The sequence below is a fragment of the Mobula hypostoma genome, chromosome 3 (assembly GCF_963921235.1).
Source record: "Mobula hypostoma chromosome 3, sMobHyp1.1, whole genome shotgun sequence".
NCBI classification, from domain to species: domain Eukaryota; kingdom Metazoa; phylum Chordata; class Chondrichthyes; order Myliobatiformes; family Myliobatidae; genus Mobula; species Mobula hypostoma.
In genome coordinates, this window is record NC_086099.1 from 60,742,552 (window position 1) to 60,758,906 (window position 16,355).

Sequence of the window (16,355 nt, forward strand, 5' to 3'; positions counted from 1 at the left end):
GCGGTGACTAGTGGGGTACCGCAAGGCTCAGTGCTGGGACCCCAGTTGTTTACAATATATATTAATGACTTGGATTAGGGAATTAAATGCAGCATCTCCAAGTTTGTGGATGACACGAAGCTGGGTGGCAGTGTTAGCAGTAAGGAGGATGCTAAGAGGATGAAGGGTGACTTGGATAGGTTGGGTGAGTGGGCAAACTCATGGCAGATGCAATTTAATGTGGATAAATGTGAAGTTATCCACTTTGGTGGCAAAAATAGGAAAACAGATTATTATCTGAATGGTGGCCGATTAGGAAAAGGGGAGGTGCAACGAGACCTGGGTGTCATTATACACCAGTCATTGAAAGTGGGCATGCAGGTACAGCAGGCGGTGAAAAAGGCGAATGGTATGCTGGCATTTATAGCGAGAGGATTCGAGTACAGGAGCAGGGAGGTACTACTGCAGTTGTACAAGGCCTTGGTGAGACCACACCTGGAGTATTGTGTGCAGTTTTGGTCCCCTAATCTGAGGAAAGACATCTTTGCCATAGAGGGAGTACAAAGAAGGTTCACCAGATTGATTCCTGGGATGGCAGGACTTTCATATGAAGAAAGACTGGATGAACTGGGCTTGTACTCGTTGGAATTTAGAAGATTGAGGGGGGATCTGATTGAAACGTATAAGATCCTAAAGGGATTGGACAGGCTAGATGCAGGAAGATTGTTCCCGATGTTGGGGAAGTCCAGAACGAGGGGTCACAGTTTGAGGATAGAGGGGAAGCCTTTTAGGACCGAGATTAGGAAAAACTTCTTCACACAGAGAGTGGTGAATCTGTGGAATTCTCTGCCACAGGAAACTGTTGAGGCCAGTTCATTGGCTATGTTTAAGAGGGAGTTAGATATGGCCCTTGTGGCTACAGGGGTCAGGGGGTATGGAGGGAAGGCTGGGGCGGGGTTCTGAATTGGATGATCAGCCATGATCATAATAAATGGCGGTGCAGGCTCGAAGGGCCGAATGGCCTACTCCTGCACCTATTTTCTATGTTTCTATGTTTATCTGCTGTAGACCTATTGTGGTGATGGGCAAATTGCAGTGGGACCAGGTTGCTGCCACATGATTGGTTGATTAGGTATTTGCATTAATGTGCAGATGTACAGGTGTACATAATAAAGTGGCCTCTGAGTGTAGATATATAGGTACAGTATATATATATTCCTGATTATAAGCTGCATTTGTTAAGAGGCATACAAAAGACTTATTTTGCTATTGCATTTCACAAATTATTTGTGTCTTTTCTAGAACTTCCTTCATGCCTTCACATGCCATGAAAAGATCATCAATGTTAGCAAAGAAGTGCACGAGTCCTTGGGAATGACTATATCAGGAGGCCTACTAAGCAAAGGCTGGGATCTCCCAATCTATGTTGCAAATGTGCATCCCAATGGCTGCTTGGGGAATGATGGAAGAATAAAAAATGGTAACCGAGAGCTTTTTGCATGTTTCCAGCGTTCCCTTGGGCCCATCTAGACTGTGCCAACCTTGTCTTCTGCCTAGTCCCATTTATGTGCAGGTAGAATACAGCCATTTACACCTCTCTCATCCATGTTCCTATCCAAATTTCTTTTATATGTTACAATTGAACCACACCTGTCACTTCCACTGGCAGCTCGTTCCACATGCACACCTCTCTTTGAGTGAAAAAGTTTCCACTCAGATTCCCCTTAAATATTTCAGCTTTCACCCTAAACCTACGACCTCTAGTTCTGGCCTCACCCAACCTGAGGAGAAAAGCCTGCGCGCATTCATCCTTTCTATATCCTACATAATTTTATATACCTCGATAAGATATCCTCTCATTCTGCTGTGCTCCAGTTAATAAACCTATTCACTTTTTCCCTATAACGCAGGCCCTCTAGTCCTGGTAACATTCTTGTAAATGTTCTTTGCACTCTTTCAAGATTATTGATATCTTTCCTGCTGGAAGCTAACAAGAACTGCACCCAATACCCCAAATTTAGCTCCAGTAACATCTTATACAACTTCACTGTTCTTTTGCCTCAGTTCTATAGACTCCGAGTCTGTCTCTCAAGTAAATATGGATACAAAATAATCATTTAAGATCGCCCTCATCTCTTTCAACTCCATGCATAAATAATCACACTAACCTTCAAGAGGACCAATTTTGTCTTTGCTCTACTTCTGCTCTTAATACAGCTATAAAAGTCTTTGAGATTCTCTTTCACCTTGTCTGCCAGCGCCAATCCCATAACTATAACTATATATATGCTTCCAGATAATGTTTAAATAAAATAATGCTTTTCTTTTAAATTTATATGCAGATTCATCTCTTTTAATTATGGTTTCTAATAATTAACATATTGTAAGGACCATAGAATCATAGAAAACCTACAGCACAATACAGGCCCTTCGGCCCACAAAGTTGTGCCGAACATGTCCCTACCTCAGAAATTACTAGAGCCCTCCATTTTTCTAAGCTCCATGTACCTACCTAAAAGTCTCTTAAAATACCCCATCGTATCCGCCTCCACCACCGTTGCCGGCAGCCCATTCCACGCACTCACCATTCTCTGAGTAAAAAACTTACTCCTGACATCTCCTCTGTACCTGCTCCCCAGCACCTTAAACCTGTGTCCTCTTGTGGCAACCATTTCAGCCCTGGGAAAAAGCCTCTGACTATCCACATGATCAATGCCTCTCATCATCTTATACACTTCTATCAGGTCACCTCTCATCTTCCGTCGCTCCAAGGAGAAAAGGCCGAGTTCACGCAACTTGTTTTCATAATGCATACTCTCCAATCCAGGCAACATCCTTGTAAATCTCCTCTGCACCCTTTCTATGGCTTCCACATCCTTCCTGTAGTGAGGCGACCAGAACTGAGCACAGTACTCCAAGTGGGGTCTGACCAGGGTCCTATATAGCTGCAACATTACCTCTCGGCTCCTAAATTCAATTCCACGATTAATGAAGGCCAATACACTGTATACCTTCTTAACCACAGAGTCAACCTGCACAGCTGCTTTGAGCGTCCTATGGACTCGGACCCCAAGATCCCTCTGATCCTCCACACTGCCAAGAGTCACACCATTAATGCTATATTCTGCCATCATATTTGACCTGCCAAAATGAACCACTTCACACTTATCTGGGTTGAACTCCATCTGCCACTTCTCAGCCCAGTTTTGCATCCTATCAATGTCCTGCTGTAACCTCTGACAGCCCTCCACTCTATCCACAACACCTCCAACTTTTGTGTCATCAGCAAATTTACTAACCCATCCCTCCACTTCCTCATCCAGGTCATTTATAAAAATCATGAAGAGTAAGGGTCCCAGAACAAATCCCTGAGGCACACCACTGGTCACCGACCTCCATACAGAATATGATCCGTCTACAACCACTCTTTGCCTTCTATGGGCAAGCCAGTTCTGGATCCACAAAGCAATGTCCCCTTGGATCCCATGCCTCTTTACTTTCTCAATAAGCCTTGCATGGAGTACCTTATCAAATGCCTTGCTGAAATCCATAGACACTACATCTACTGCTCTTCCTTCATCAATGTGTTTAGTCACATCCTCAAAAAATTCAATCAGGCTCGTAAGGCATGACCTGCCTTGACAAAGCCATGCTGACTATTCCTAATCATACTGCATCATACCTCTCCAAATGTTCATAAAGCCTGCCTCTCAGAATCTTCTCCATCAACTTACCAACCACAGAAGTAAGACTCACTGGTCTATAATTTCCTGGGCGATCTCTACTCCCTTTCTTGAATAAAGGAACAACATCCGCAACCCTCCAACCCTCCAGAACCTCTCCCGTCCCCACTGATGATTCAAAGATCATTGGAAGAGGCTCAGCAATCTCCTACCTCGCCTCCCACGGTAGCCTGGGGTACATCTCATCCGGTCCCGGTGACTTATCCAAGTTGATGCTTTCCAAAAGCTCCAGCACATCCTCTTTCTTAATATATACATGCTCAAGCTTTTCAGTCTGCTGCAAGTTATCACTACAATCACCGAGATCCTTTTCCATAGTGAATACTGCAGTGAAATACTCATTAAGTACCCTTGCTATTTCCTTTGGTTCCATACACACTTTCCCACTGTCATACTTGATAGGTCCCCTATTCTTTCACATCTTATCCTCTTGCTTGTCACATACTTGTAGAATGCCTTGAGGTTTTCCTTAATCCTGCCCACCAAGGCCTTCTCATGGCCCCTTCTGGCTCTCCTAATTTCCTTTTTAAGCTCCTTCCTGTTAGCCTTATAATCTTCTAGATCCCTAACATTACCTAATTCTCTGAACCTTTTGTAAGCTTTTCTTTTCTTCTTGACTAGACTTATTACAGCCTTTGTACACCACGGTTCCTGTACCCTACCATAACTTCCCTGTCTCATTGGAACGTACTTATGCAGAACTCCACACAAATATCCCCTGAACATTTGCCACATTTCTTCCGTACTTCTTCCACAATTTACACAGGTAGACCTACTTGGCCTTGTTACCACCTAAGCTCTTTGAGCCAAAGCCCTCTCACTCTGCTACCTCTCACTCCGCTGCCTGCTGGATATGGCGGTCTACTTTTTAAACTTTTCCCACTCTACTGGCTGACGTCACACGCCTGCACAGTATTGCCTCTCTTTTACCCTGAGTAGTAAAACTGCCTTCGCTCCAGAAATCCTTAGCCGTTCACCCGCAGCCTTCTTGCTCCGAATCCGTGGGTTAAAAAACCCTGCAGAACCTTCCATCAATGGAAAGGGGTGTTACTGATGTCCATCACTTTGATTTTAGCATTACCTTGTCTTAAACTCTGCCTTGGGAGTGGGAGATTCAGGTTTTGATTAATAACTTTTATAAAGGTTTAAGTCTATCCCCTAAGGAAACTTTAATCAGAATTTCAAAATTATTCAAAATTCACAAGTTGTTAGATGGACCAGACAGTCAACAAAGGCTACCCTCTCACTTCAGATCCCTTGCCATGTCTCTGTCCAGTACATTTTGGCCCACTTGAATGGCTGACCCAATTAGCCAAAGTTTCATCAAAATAATCGAAAAGGTATAAACTACCATTTAACTGACTAAAAAATTAAATGAAATACAGAACAAATTAGAACACTATAATACTGCTGATGGTTGTCTGTCACATCCAATGGTGACAGAAAACCTCTGCAGAAAAGCTTTAAAAAGTAGAAAACACATTGCACTGTTGCAGTTCCACTCTCTGAACCTCGGATGTCTGGGTCCAGTGGGACGAGTCTTCCCTCTTCCCTGGCTGCAGTGGATGACCATGACTGCTTCTGTGTCTTGTCATGCCCTTCACTGTCCATGTACCGTTGTAGAACTGCCATCCTGGCCATTTGATTTCACTGTAAATCTCTTCTGCTCAGTCCGCAAGAACTGACTTTGCATGTTAGGACAGGCATGTTCCTACCTCACCAAGATATACTAGCCACCCTCCCTTTGTTTAGCCCACCTGCCGAAGTGGTGTACCAGGCAGCTTGGAGACACAGGTGAGAGCTGAGTGTCTGGTAAAGACCAAAGGTAACTTTCAAGATGATGCTTGATACCTTCAAATTATTCATAGTTCCTAATTTGTTGAAGTAGTGAAATCGTTTCATCTTCACTCCCGGCCGTTTCTGCCACTTCGGAGTTTGAATGCTTGAAATCGCAGTGACCGAAATAGTTCTGAATTGTCTTACCGCTTATTTCTCACCAACTATCGGTGACAAAAATCATTGATTTTTGAACAAAACCACATGCAACTGATGTTATTTTAAAAATGTTTGCTCTAAGCATGGTATAGTGTCTAACAATCACATGACTGATGCTAGTATCCTGTCCCAGTTAAGCAGCACATTGTCCCAAACAAACAAGGGGAATCCCAGCTATTTTCTCAATTTGATTTTGTTCTTTAAGAGTTGTCCCAAATAAGTGGCTTCCCCAATTAACCGATGGCCCTATTAAACAGAATGCACTGTATTTCAAAGTAATGGTCGCTGCATTGGCTGAGTTTTCCTATTCATTTATTTGGATTAACATATAATATTTTACCTGTACTTCAAACTCCGTCAATTTATTTGATCTATTATGGAATGCATCCACAGTTGTATTGACTGCTGTTTGATAAAAGCAACATCAAGAAAATGAAAAAATGCAGTACAGTACTTGGATAAAGAGATTAGCTTTATTTGTCATATGTGTATCAAAGAATAATGCGTTGTTGTATCAGTGACCACCACAGTCTGAGAACGTGCTGGGGCAGCCCACAAATGTTTCCGTGCTTCTGGCACCAACATAACATGCCCACAACTTACTAACCGTAACTGTACACCTTTGGAATGTGGGACAAATCCAGAAGTGCCAGAGGAAACATACACGGTCACAGGGAGAATGTACAAACTCCTCAGAGACAGCAGCAGGAACTGAACCCTGATCATAAAATGTTACGCTATCTGTTATGTTAGTATTGAGGTCATGAAAAAGGGGAGGATTTCCAATAGTACTTATAAATTTATAATTATTAACCAAACGTCAGTAAACAGGCAAAGGAAAATGAATGAAAATAGATTTTAGGTTAATGCATTTAATGAAGTGGAGTCCCTTTTAAATTACAAAATGAACCTACATATCTTGTATTTTCTTAGGTGACCTTCTATTGGATGTAAATGGCATTGACCTGATTGGTATGACACAAAGTGAAGCAGTGTCTATTATAAAGCACAGTGCTACCTCCTCTTCAGTTACTTTCAAAGCTTTGGAGTTAAGGGTAGCAGAAAAAGACAATACTGATGGCCAAATTTCTCCTAACTCCATTCAAAATATCGTGCCTGAAGAGGACTGGTCACCATTATGGAATATGTGGTTGGTATTACCTCGGTAAGTAAATATTTACTCAATCTATTCAGTTTTCTCCATGAATTAAAACCTTTCATTAAGAGGTCAAACCTAAAAAGGTTAATTTGAAATACATAGGAATTGCCTGTAACTATTTTGCATTTTATCTCTTATGTAATAACTTCAGCAATCTGAGATTAGTACCTTAGATTGATAATAAATTGGGTTCTCATTAAAGAAATGAACAGTTGAGAATATATTACTCTGATTCAAGAAATATGTTTGTATCTTAAGCAGATGTCATTTGGTATTGGTCATTGCTGCCTTGGGATAAAAGTGCTCCTTGTTCACTCTCTCTGTGTCTCTCACAGTCTTATATACCTCTATCAAATTGCCTCTCATCCACTTTCATTCCAAAGAGAAAAGCCCCAGCTTGCTCAACCTTTCCTCATAAGACATGCTGTCTAAACCAGGCAGCCTCCAATCTTTGTGTCACCTGCAAATTTACTAATCTCTCTCTCTACAACTTCCTCATCTAGGTCATTTATAAAAATCCAGAAGAGGAGGGGTCCCAGAACAGGTTCCTGGTCACCACTGGTCACCAATCTCCAGGCAGTATACTTTCCATCTACTATTACCCTCTGCCGCTGTGGGGTTAATTCTGAATCCAAACAGCTAATTTTCTATGCTTCACGACTTTCTGGATGGGCCTAGCACAGGGAAACTTGTCAAAAGTCAAACTAAAATTCATATACACCACATCTACAACTCTACCTTCATCAGCTTGTTTTGTCACTTCATCGAAAAATTCAGTTAGGCTCTTAAGGCACAACCAACCCCTCACAAAGTCATGCTGACTATCCTTAATAAAACTGATTCTCCAAATGTTCATAAATCCCGAGTCTAAGAATCCTCTCCAATAGTTTTCCCACCACTGACATAATATGCACTGGTCTATCATTCCCAGGATTATCCCTATTACTGCAGACTCAGTGCTGACTCCTTTAACTCTATCCTGGAACAGGCAGGGCACCTAATCATGCCTAGTCCACTAACCTTTGATAAAGGTCTTTCACTCATTCCTTTCTAAAAAAGAGAATTATACATTGAAATGCCTGTAAATTTCACCACTTTTATTTTAACTGACTTTCCATAATGTTGCACAAAGTTAAACCACCTCAGCAATCTTTTAAACGTTTGATTTGCAAAGTATATAATTTAAAAAGTAAAAAATAAATTATTCCAACAAAGATACATAACATATTTTGCAGTAGCTATAAAGCTCATGGGAGAATATAAGACCTTTGATGGTTCACGTGGATGTAACTGTAAGTTGAAATGAACTGTATGTTGCATACTGTATACTAAATTGTGAAATCCAGAGTTTCAAAAAAAAACAAAGATTGTGAGTGATTATTTTGTGTCTCTTGTATTTGTATACATTAGTTTACTTCTTCTATATGAGTAGGGTATGTTCAAAATGAAAACTGTAAGTCCAATGACTAAAGTATTTCTCCACCCCTTCTGTTTCGAGGTGAGTGATCATCTTTGAGTATCTCAAAGCAGCAGTTAACTATCAGTATCCATTTGCAGCTGTGAGATTAGCCTTTAAAATTTGAAAGAGAGCTCTACACGTTTGTGTTGGTATATGTATGCACAGTCTTTACAGAGGTTAGACGGGCTAAGACCCTTGTTCGGTAATTTACAACATGAGGACTATATTAACCTGATGTAACATCCAAAAGGGTTTTGATCCAATCAGTGTCAGATTATCTGCTTTGTAGGGTACCATATCAGTCAGCCATGGAATCAGGTCAGGAAGCCATCTGCAGCAAGATTAAAGCTGTAATATAAATGGTACTTTAAGGTGCTCAGAGATGTACCTTAGATGTGTCATGATGTGACCATGCACGTGAACCTTCATTGAAACTGTTACTGTCAAAGGGAGAACAATGTAATTTACAATCAAGCCTACAAAATAAGCAGTTGGAATGATTCACTGAAATAATTCCATTGTGTTTCAAATACACGATATTCCCTGGGCTTTATTAACATATAACATATTTTTCACAGCTTATGTCGATTTTTTGTCTCAAGAATATTCAAATATGATGCTGATAATAGATAATTGGATTATGAAATGTCTAGCTGTATGCAGATAATCTGAATCCCACGACAATTGAACGATCAATTCTTTCTTCTTGCAGCAATTAATTAATAAAGAAGGTATTAATAGCAACCAATTCCAGCTATCAGTGTGGCTGTTGAAACTAAAATAAATCTTACAAGATTAAAGCTGGTAGAAAAACGCAGCTGATGTATGTTATAACTAGAAATGAGACATTTTGTAGTCAATATCATCCATCACTCAGAGATTGGAGCTTTTCGTATTTAGCTCACTTCTAGTCCTCAATGAGCCAAAGTCAATTTGTGATGGCCAGTGGGTGCTACCTTGTTGGTGTCAGTTATATCCTGAGAAATAAATTGAAAATGTTTTATAAGATCATTTTATAGTTACAGAGAAAAATGCATGAAACGAATGTAAACCGCTAACAGTGGAAAACATAGGTAAAAATTTTAAGGAGAAACTTTAAGCAAAATAAAAAGTGCCCACTTTATAAAACTGACAAAAATGGGTAAACTTAGTTATATTAACCGTTATCACAATAAAGCAACTCGTGTCGAAAACGTGAATTGTTTTCATAAGGCATTAAAATGACATTAAAGTCCCAGTGTGAAAGAATAACAACGCCAACAACACTCTTTTTGGAGATCACAAAGTCTTTGTTATTATGAACAACATCTTTCCCAGCAGAGACATATTCCTGGACTTGCCAGACAAGAGCTTTGCACTCTTTTCAGATACTTTAATAAATTTGCTGAATATCATCGGTATGACTGACAAACTCTCATCACCATCATCCAGAATTTAAATATCTAAGGTGCAGCAAGTGTTGATGCAGGGGCTTCAGTCAAAAAGTTGACCATTCTTTCCCCTCCACAGATACTGCTTGGCCCATGGAGTTCTTCCAGCAGTTTGTTTCTTGCATGCTTTGATTGATTCTGGAGTCTGGTGCCCAGCAACTAACAATGTAGCTAGCCCAATGCTGTCAAAGAAGTATAACTTTCATCTTGGTTTTTCATCCTGACACTTAACTGACATTTGATCATTTATTATACCCATGAATTTTGGGTTCTTTGTGGATATATCTTTGGAGGTATCTTTCCAATAACATGAAATGCCTGTTGTATATAATCCAGGCCTCAGAAATCTATCAGATGGCATGGATCAATGATCCGTGGTAAACCTTTTTTTGTGTCATATCTTCAAAAGCCCTTACTTATCTTTGCTTTGGTGAGAGGTGAGTCCTAAAATGCCAAAAGCAATCTACATCATCTTGGGTCTCACCATGAACTTTTATTGTCAGAGGGTTTTTTGGTGAAGGAGGAGAAACTTGGGAAAGGACTTTTTGTTTTTTGAGTGTAATGCCCATCCTTCTGTATGTGTCAGTGATTGGATCCAGTAATGGTTGGAAATCATGCAGGTTGACCTACTGGTCAATTGTGACCCTCAGGATATTTTTGGCGGGAATTTGGTAAAAGAAATGCCATTGAATGCTAAGTTAGGTGCATAGGCTCTTTTGTTGGAGATGATCTTTAGTTAGTAGCTTGTTTATCTGGTGGCACTTGTTATTTGTCAGCCTGTACCTGTTTCCTAGGTTTTTCTGCATGCAAGCACAGGCTGCGTCATTTGCTGAAGGGCTGCACACACCATTGATCATCTGACCTTGGGACATTAAAGTAATCATCGGTGAACCAGCTGAAGTTGGTTGGGTCAAGAACTGGGTTAACACTTCAATGTTGTCCTGGCATAACTAATTTCCAACAACCACAGCCATCTTCTCCCATGCAGGGCACATCTTCAACCATCTTCTCCTGAGCAGGGCACAACTTCAATCATCGGTGCATAGAGTCAGCGAGCACCACTGCACAGAAAAAGGCCCTTCCAGTCTATACCCAACTGATAGTCTAATTGACCAGCATATGAGCAGTACCTATTCAAATTTCTCTTCAATGTTGAAACCAAACCCACATCCACCACTTCCGCTGCCAGCTCATTCATTTCCCTTTATCGTTGACCTCAGTTGTAGCAAAGCTCCATGATGCCAGACCTGACTCAATGCTACTTCAACATCAGGGACGAATACTCTCAGCTCTGGACCCAGGCTGTGATAATATCAGAGATTAGGTGGTAATCATATCAAGATCAACCCTTGTGTGTTGTTGAACAGGTGACTGGTGTGTAAGTGACCATTTGAAAGCACTGCTGGTGACCCATTTCTTCACTTTACCAATGATTAATAGATCTATTGCACTTGTCCTGAGTTTTATGAACATAAATAGGTGGGCAATATTCCACATTGTTGGATAGGTTGCCAGTGCTGTACTTGAACTAGAACAGCTTGACCAGTGCTGCATCTAGCTCTTCAATATTATAAATGAGATATTTTCTGGTTCTATAGTCTTTTGCAGTACAGTTTCTACCCTGGTTACAGCAGGGTTGTTACTATGAATTGATCATTACCAGAACAGCTTTAATTTGGAACTGTGGAAGATGCCAGCAGCCAGCAAACCCCCTTCCCACCAGCATCCCAAATGCTTGTTGGTATGGAGGGGCTATATGTAAGTTTGCTATTTATATGTTGGCGAGGACCTGTATCTGGTGCTTTGAATTGTTTTGTGATATTACTCAGAGTGAATCAAATTGCCTCAATGCCAGCTTCTGTAATGAATGGAATACTGGATGAAGTTCAGATGGATCACCTGCTTGGCATTTTGCCAGATGCTGGTGTGAGTGCTTTAGCCCTGTGATTAGCACTTACATACTAGATCCTGTTATCAGTGAGCACGGGATGTTCTGGAGCAGCCTCCTGTTACCAGTCAATTGTTGACCAGTATTTATGATTAGGTTTGGTAGAACTGTAGAATTTTTTATCTGATCTGTTAGTTATGAGATTTAGGGGTCTTTGATGTACAGAAGGATATTAGGGTGCAGGCCCATTGCTCTCTGAAAGTGGTAACCCAAGTAGATAGGATGGTAAAGAAGAGACACCCCATACTTGCTTCATCAGTTGGGATATTGAGCATAGAAGTTGCAAAGTCATGTTGCAATTGTATAAAACTTCACTTAGGCCACATCTGGAGCATTGTATGTTCTTCTGGTTGTGGTACTAAGTTTTATACAGCTGTACATAAATTTCCAACTTTTAGACCCTATACCCTGACAGATGAAGAGAGGTATTACATATGCCTTCTTTGCTTCTCAACGCATTTGTGTTTCCTCTGGAGAATCAGAGATTGTAAAGTGACTTGACAGAAGCATATAAAGCTATGACAGCTATAGATAGGGTAGATAATCAATGTAATTTCCAAGGGTGGAAATATCAAATAATGTAGCTTCAAGTGAGAGGGGAAAATTTTAAGGAGATTTGCAAGGCAAGGTTTTTTCCCCATAGGGAATGGAGAGTGCCTGAAAACACTACCACCAGAAGCCAACCAGAAAATGCCCCCTTTAATCCAACTTGTTACTTCCTGCCAGTCAATTTTCTATCCATGCTAGTATACTTCCTGTAATGCCATGGGCTCCTATCTTGTTAAGCTGCCTCATGTATGGTGTTGTTGCATGAATTAAGTCACTGGAGAAAAATACTGGTAGGTACAAAGCAGCTTCTTTATCTGACAAAGCGAGGTACAGCGGGCATCCTGTGGAGACACTTCCAGTGGCAAGGTCTGCTAGCCCAACACGGGGCTCGACATTTTATGTGGAACATCAAAGGACAACTCCATATTTACAATGTATGGACAATGCTTTCTTTGAAACTAGATACAACCTTCACACCTCCTGATTTACATCCACACCACAGACATCCAAATGAATTTTAATCAGCATTGTCTGGACTGGGATTCACAGCTTTCAGGAACCCATTGTTCACAGCTGCACTCCAAATTAAATGCACAATACATATTCAAATGTGAAGACTGGTAGCCAAAGTCAATTGTAAATGTATATGTCCTAAACCCAAAAATCACTCTAAGATGTGGTACCTTGTCAAAGGCTTCTGAAAATCAAAGTAAACAATATCCACTGACTCTCCTTTGTCTATCCTGGCTGTTACTTCCTCAATGAATTCCAACAGGTTTGTCAGGCAAGATTTCCCTTAAGGAAACCATTCTAGCTTTGGCCTATTTTATCATGTGCCTCTAAGTACCCCAAATCCTCATCCTCAATAATAAACTCCAACACCATCCCGATGACTGAATTCAGGCTAACTGGCCTATAATATCCTTTCTTCTGCCTCCCTCCATTAGTAAAGAATGGTATGACATTTACAGTTTCTCAATCCTTTGGAACCATTCCAGAATGTAGTGATGCTTTGACGATCATTACTAATGCCACAATCTCTTCAGCTACTCCTTTCAGAACTCTGGTGTGTATTCTATCCAACCCAGGTGAATAATTAACAATCTGAAGGTAAATCAGCTTTCCAAGCACCTTCTCCTTGGTAATGGGAAGTACACTCAATTCTGCCCTGACACTGTTGGATTTCTGGCATACTGCTACCGTGTTCCACAGAAAAAAAGATGCAAAATTCTTATTTTCATCTGCCATTTCTTTGTCCCCCATTACTACCTCTCCAGTGTAATTTTCCAGCAGTTCAATATTCACTCTTGCCTCTCTTTTACTCTTTATATATCTTTAAAATTTTTTGATATCCTCTTTTATATTATTGGCTAGCTTACCTTCATATTTCAGTTTTTCTCTCCTTATGAATTTTAAGTTGTCTTCTGTTGTTTTTTTTAAAAGCTTCCTAATCCACTAACTTTTGCTATATTATATGGTTCTCTTTTGCTTTAATACTGCCAATGTGCACCACAACGTCTGGCTGATCACCCTCCTTCTTGAGATTCTTCTGCAGCCAACGAGACATCCTGGACCCTAGCACCTGGGCGACAACACACCATCCTGTCTTTCTTTGGCCATTAAATCTCTTGTCCATCGCCCTAACTATCACTATTGCTCTGCCTGAAAACCAATGTGGTTAAGTGGAGACGTGTAAACTCCTTACAGACAGTGGTGGGAATTGACCCTGATCTTACAGACAGTGGTGGGAATTGACCCTGATCTTACAGACAGTGGTGGGAATTGACCCTGATCTTACAGACAGTGGTGGGAATTGACCCTGATCTTACAGACAGTGGTGGGAATTGACCCCAATTTGTAAAGCATTGCTACGTTACCATGGTGCCACATAATATCCTTATCTAACTAAAATTATCAACTAAGTTTTGAATTTTTCATTTGGAAGAACACTTTGGGATAGAGTTTCAGATTTCCACTGACCTTGGGGTTGATAACTGTGTCTGAAAATCTTTTGAATAGTGCAACTCTACTAAGAGAAGTGGTTCTTGATGTATGCATACAAGCCTAATAATTAACTTAAACATATCATTAATTAGATAATCATTTGCTATTTATATCCTTGCCCATAAACTATATTCTCTAAAGTTTATTCAGTACCTTTGGTGTTTTATATTTCCATTGCCCCTTATGTTTTTCACCATTCCTAACTAGCCTTGCTGTAATTTAAGTTTTGCGTCCTTGGTCTGGATTCAATTGGAGGATGTTGTTACTCTCAGGCATATTGTAGATATGCCTGTCAGCTTTATTCTCCTGTGAATGTAAAACATCATAATATCCAAATTATCAAAAAAGTGTGTAAATTACAATAATGCCCAATTCATTCATTCATTCATTCTTTCAAGCCGCTGTGAATGTCTTCCATATCAGGACTGCTACTGTTAGAAAAGGCTGCATTTCAGTATCTTATTATCTGTTGACAGAGCAGATACCAGAAGGATTTTTCCTAACACTTTAAATCTCTCAGATTCAAACAGCTTTGTAGTAGTCAGGCTGGAGTTGACAGCTGCAGACTTGCTTGTAAACAAGCATCATATAACTCACAAGAAGATAAGTATTGTATCAAATATTTTGAATGCCTGGCTCTGCTCCTTGGTATTTCACATCTTGTCCAAACCTATTATCACTTATTTTGTACTTTATGACAGTTGTAAAGAATATTTAAACAACACATGGAACATTTACAGTTTAAATATTTGTTCAGTTGGGATTGATTTTGTCCTCACCACGTCCAGTACAGGAATGCAAGTATTGTGGTTTGCTGCAGAGGTCTTGCTGACATGTGTAGAGAATGGACTCATGTCAATTACTATTTCAGGAACTTTTAAGAATCATGTTTAACGCAACATCAGATAAAAATACATATTCACAATTCTGCTGGACTAAACTGCCAAAGCAATGTGCTGTACATAGTCCTTTAACACTAAGCCGTGCCTAGCAAAACAGTCTTGTTTATCATAGGATGGCATAGTACAATTGGAAGCTATTTAGCCCATTGGATTGGCGTCATCATTTCTAAAGGGTGACGTCGTAAATCCCACTGCACTGTCCATAGCCCTACATTCTCAAAATTCTGTTCTAAGGCTATTATTCAATTTGTATCTATCATCTTAATTGACTCAAGAAATTCTGAAGATGTTGGAAATCAACGACAACACACACACAAAATGGTGGAGGAACTAGCAGGGCAGGTCAGGCAGCATTCATGGAGATGGATAAACAAATCATTTTGGGCTGAGACCCTTCTTCAGGACTTGAAAGGAAGGGGGAAGAAGCTAGAATAAAAAGGTTACTGGAGGGCAAGGAGGATAATTAGAAGATGATAGGTGAAGCAAGGTGGCTGGGAAAGGTAAACGGCTGGAAAGGAAGGAACCTGATAGAAGAGTGGACTATGAGAGAGAGGGAAGTAGAGGCACTAGATGAGAAGAGGCTAGAGTGAAGAAGGAAGGGGAAGGAGAAATTGATGTTCACGCCATCATGTTGGAGACTATCTAGAAGGAATATGAGGTGTTGAGTCTCCACCCTCGCTGATGAGTAGCTTCATTGTGGGAAAAGAGGAGCCCATAGACCAACATGTTGGAACAGGAGTGGGAATAGGAATTAAAATGGTTGGCCACCAGGGAATTCCACTTTTGGTGGATGAAGCGGAGATGATTGACAAAGAGACCTGCCAATTTACAATGGGTTTCACCAATCGGGGGCACCGGACCAGACACAGTCGACAATCCCCAACAGTTTTGCAGGTGAAGTGCTGCCTCACCAGGAAGGAATGTTTGGGGCCCTTAATGTAAGTGAATGGGTAGGTGTAGATTGTGGATTATAACATGCATTCACTGTGTGGATTGCCTTATATCATCTTAGTATTTTTCAGTCACTCTAAAGCTATTATCTTTTTGTATTGATCTTCATCTATGAAAAAAACATCTAATTACTGAAATCAAATAACCAAATATGGGTATAAATTAACATCCTAGCCTTTTAGAAACCATAGAAAAAACTACAGCACAGAAACAGGCCTTTTGGCCCTTCTTGGCTG

General features: G+C 40.5%; 1 protein-coding gene across 6 annotated transcripts in view; it reads left to right on the plus strand.

Moving 5' to 3' along the window:
• lnx1 (ligand of numb-protein X 1) overlaps positions 1-16,355 on the plus strand; it is a 182,071-nt gene that overhangs the window by 152,479 nt on the left and 13,237 nt on the right. For all 6 annotated transcript variants that reach the window (XM_063043136.1, XM_063043139.1, XM_063043140.1 and 3 more), the window contains 2 exons: positions 1,282-1,459; positions 6,651-6,882. In XM_063043136.1, coding sequence (XP_062899206.1) covers positions 1,282-1,459; positions 6,651-6,882 — 410 coding nt within the window. The remainder of the gene's footprint in view (positions 1-1,281; positions 1,460-6,650; positions 6,883-16,355) is intronic.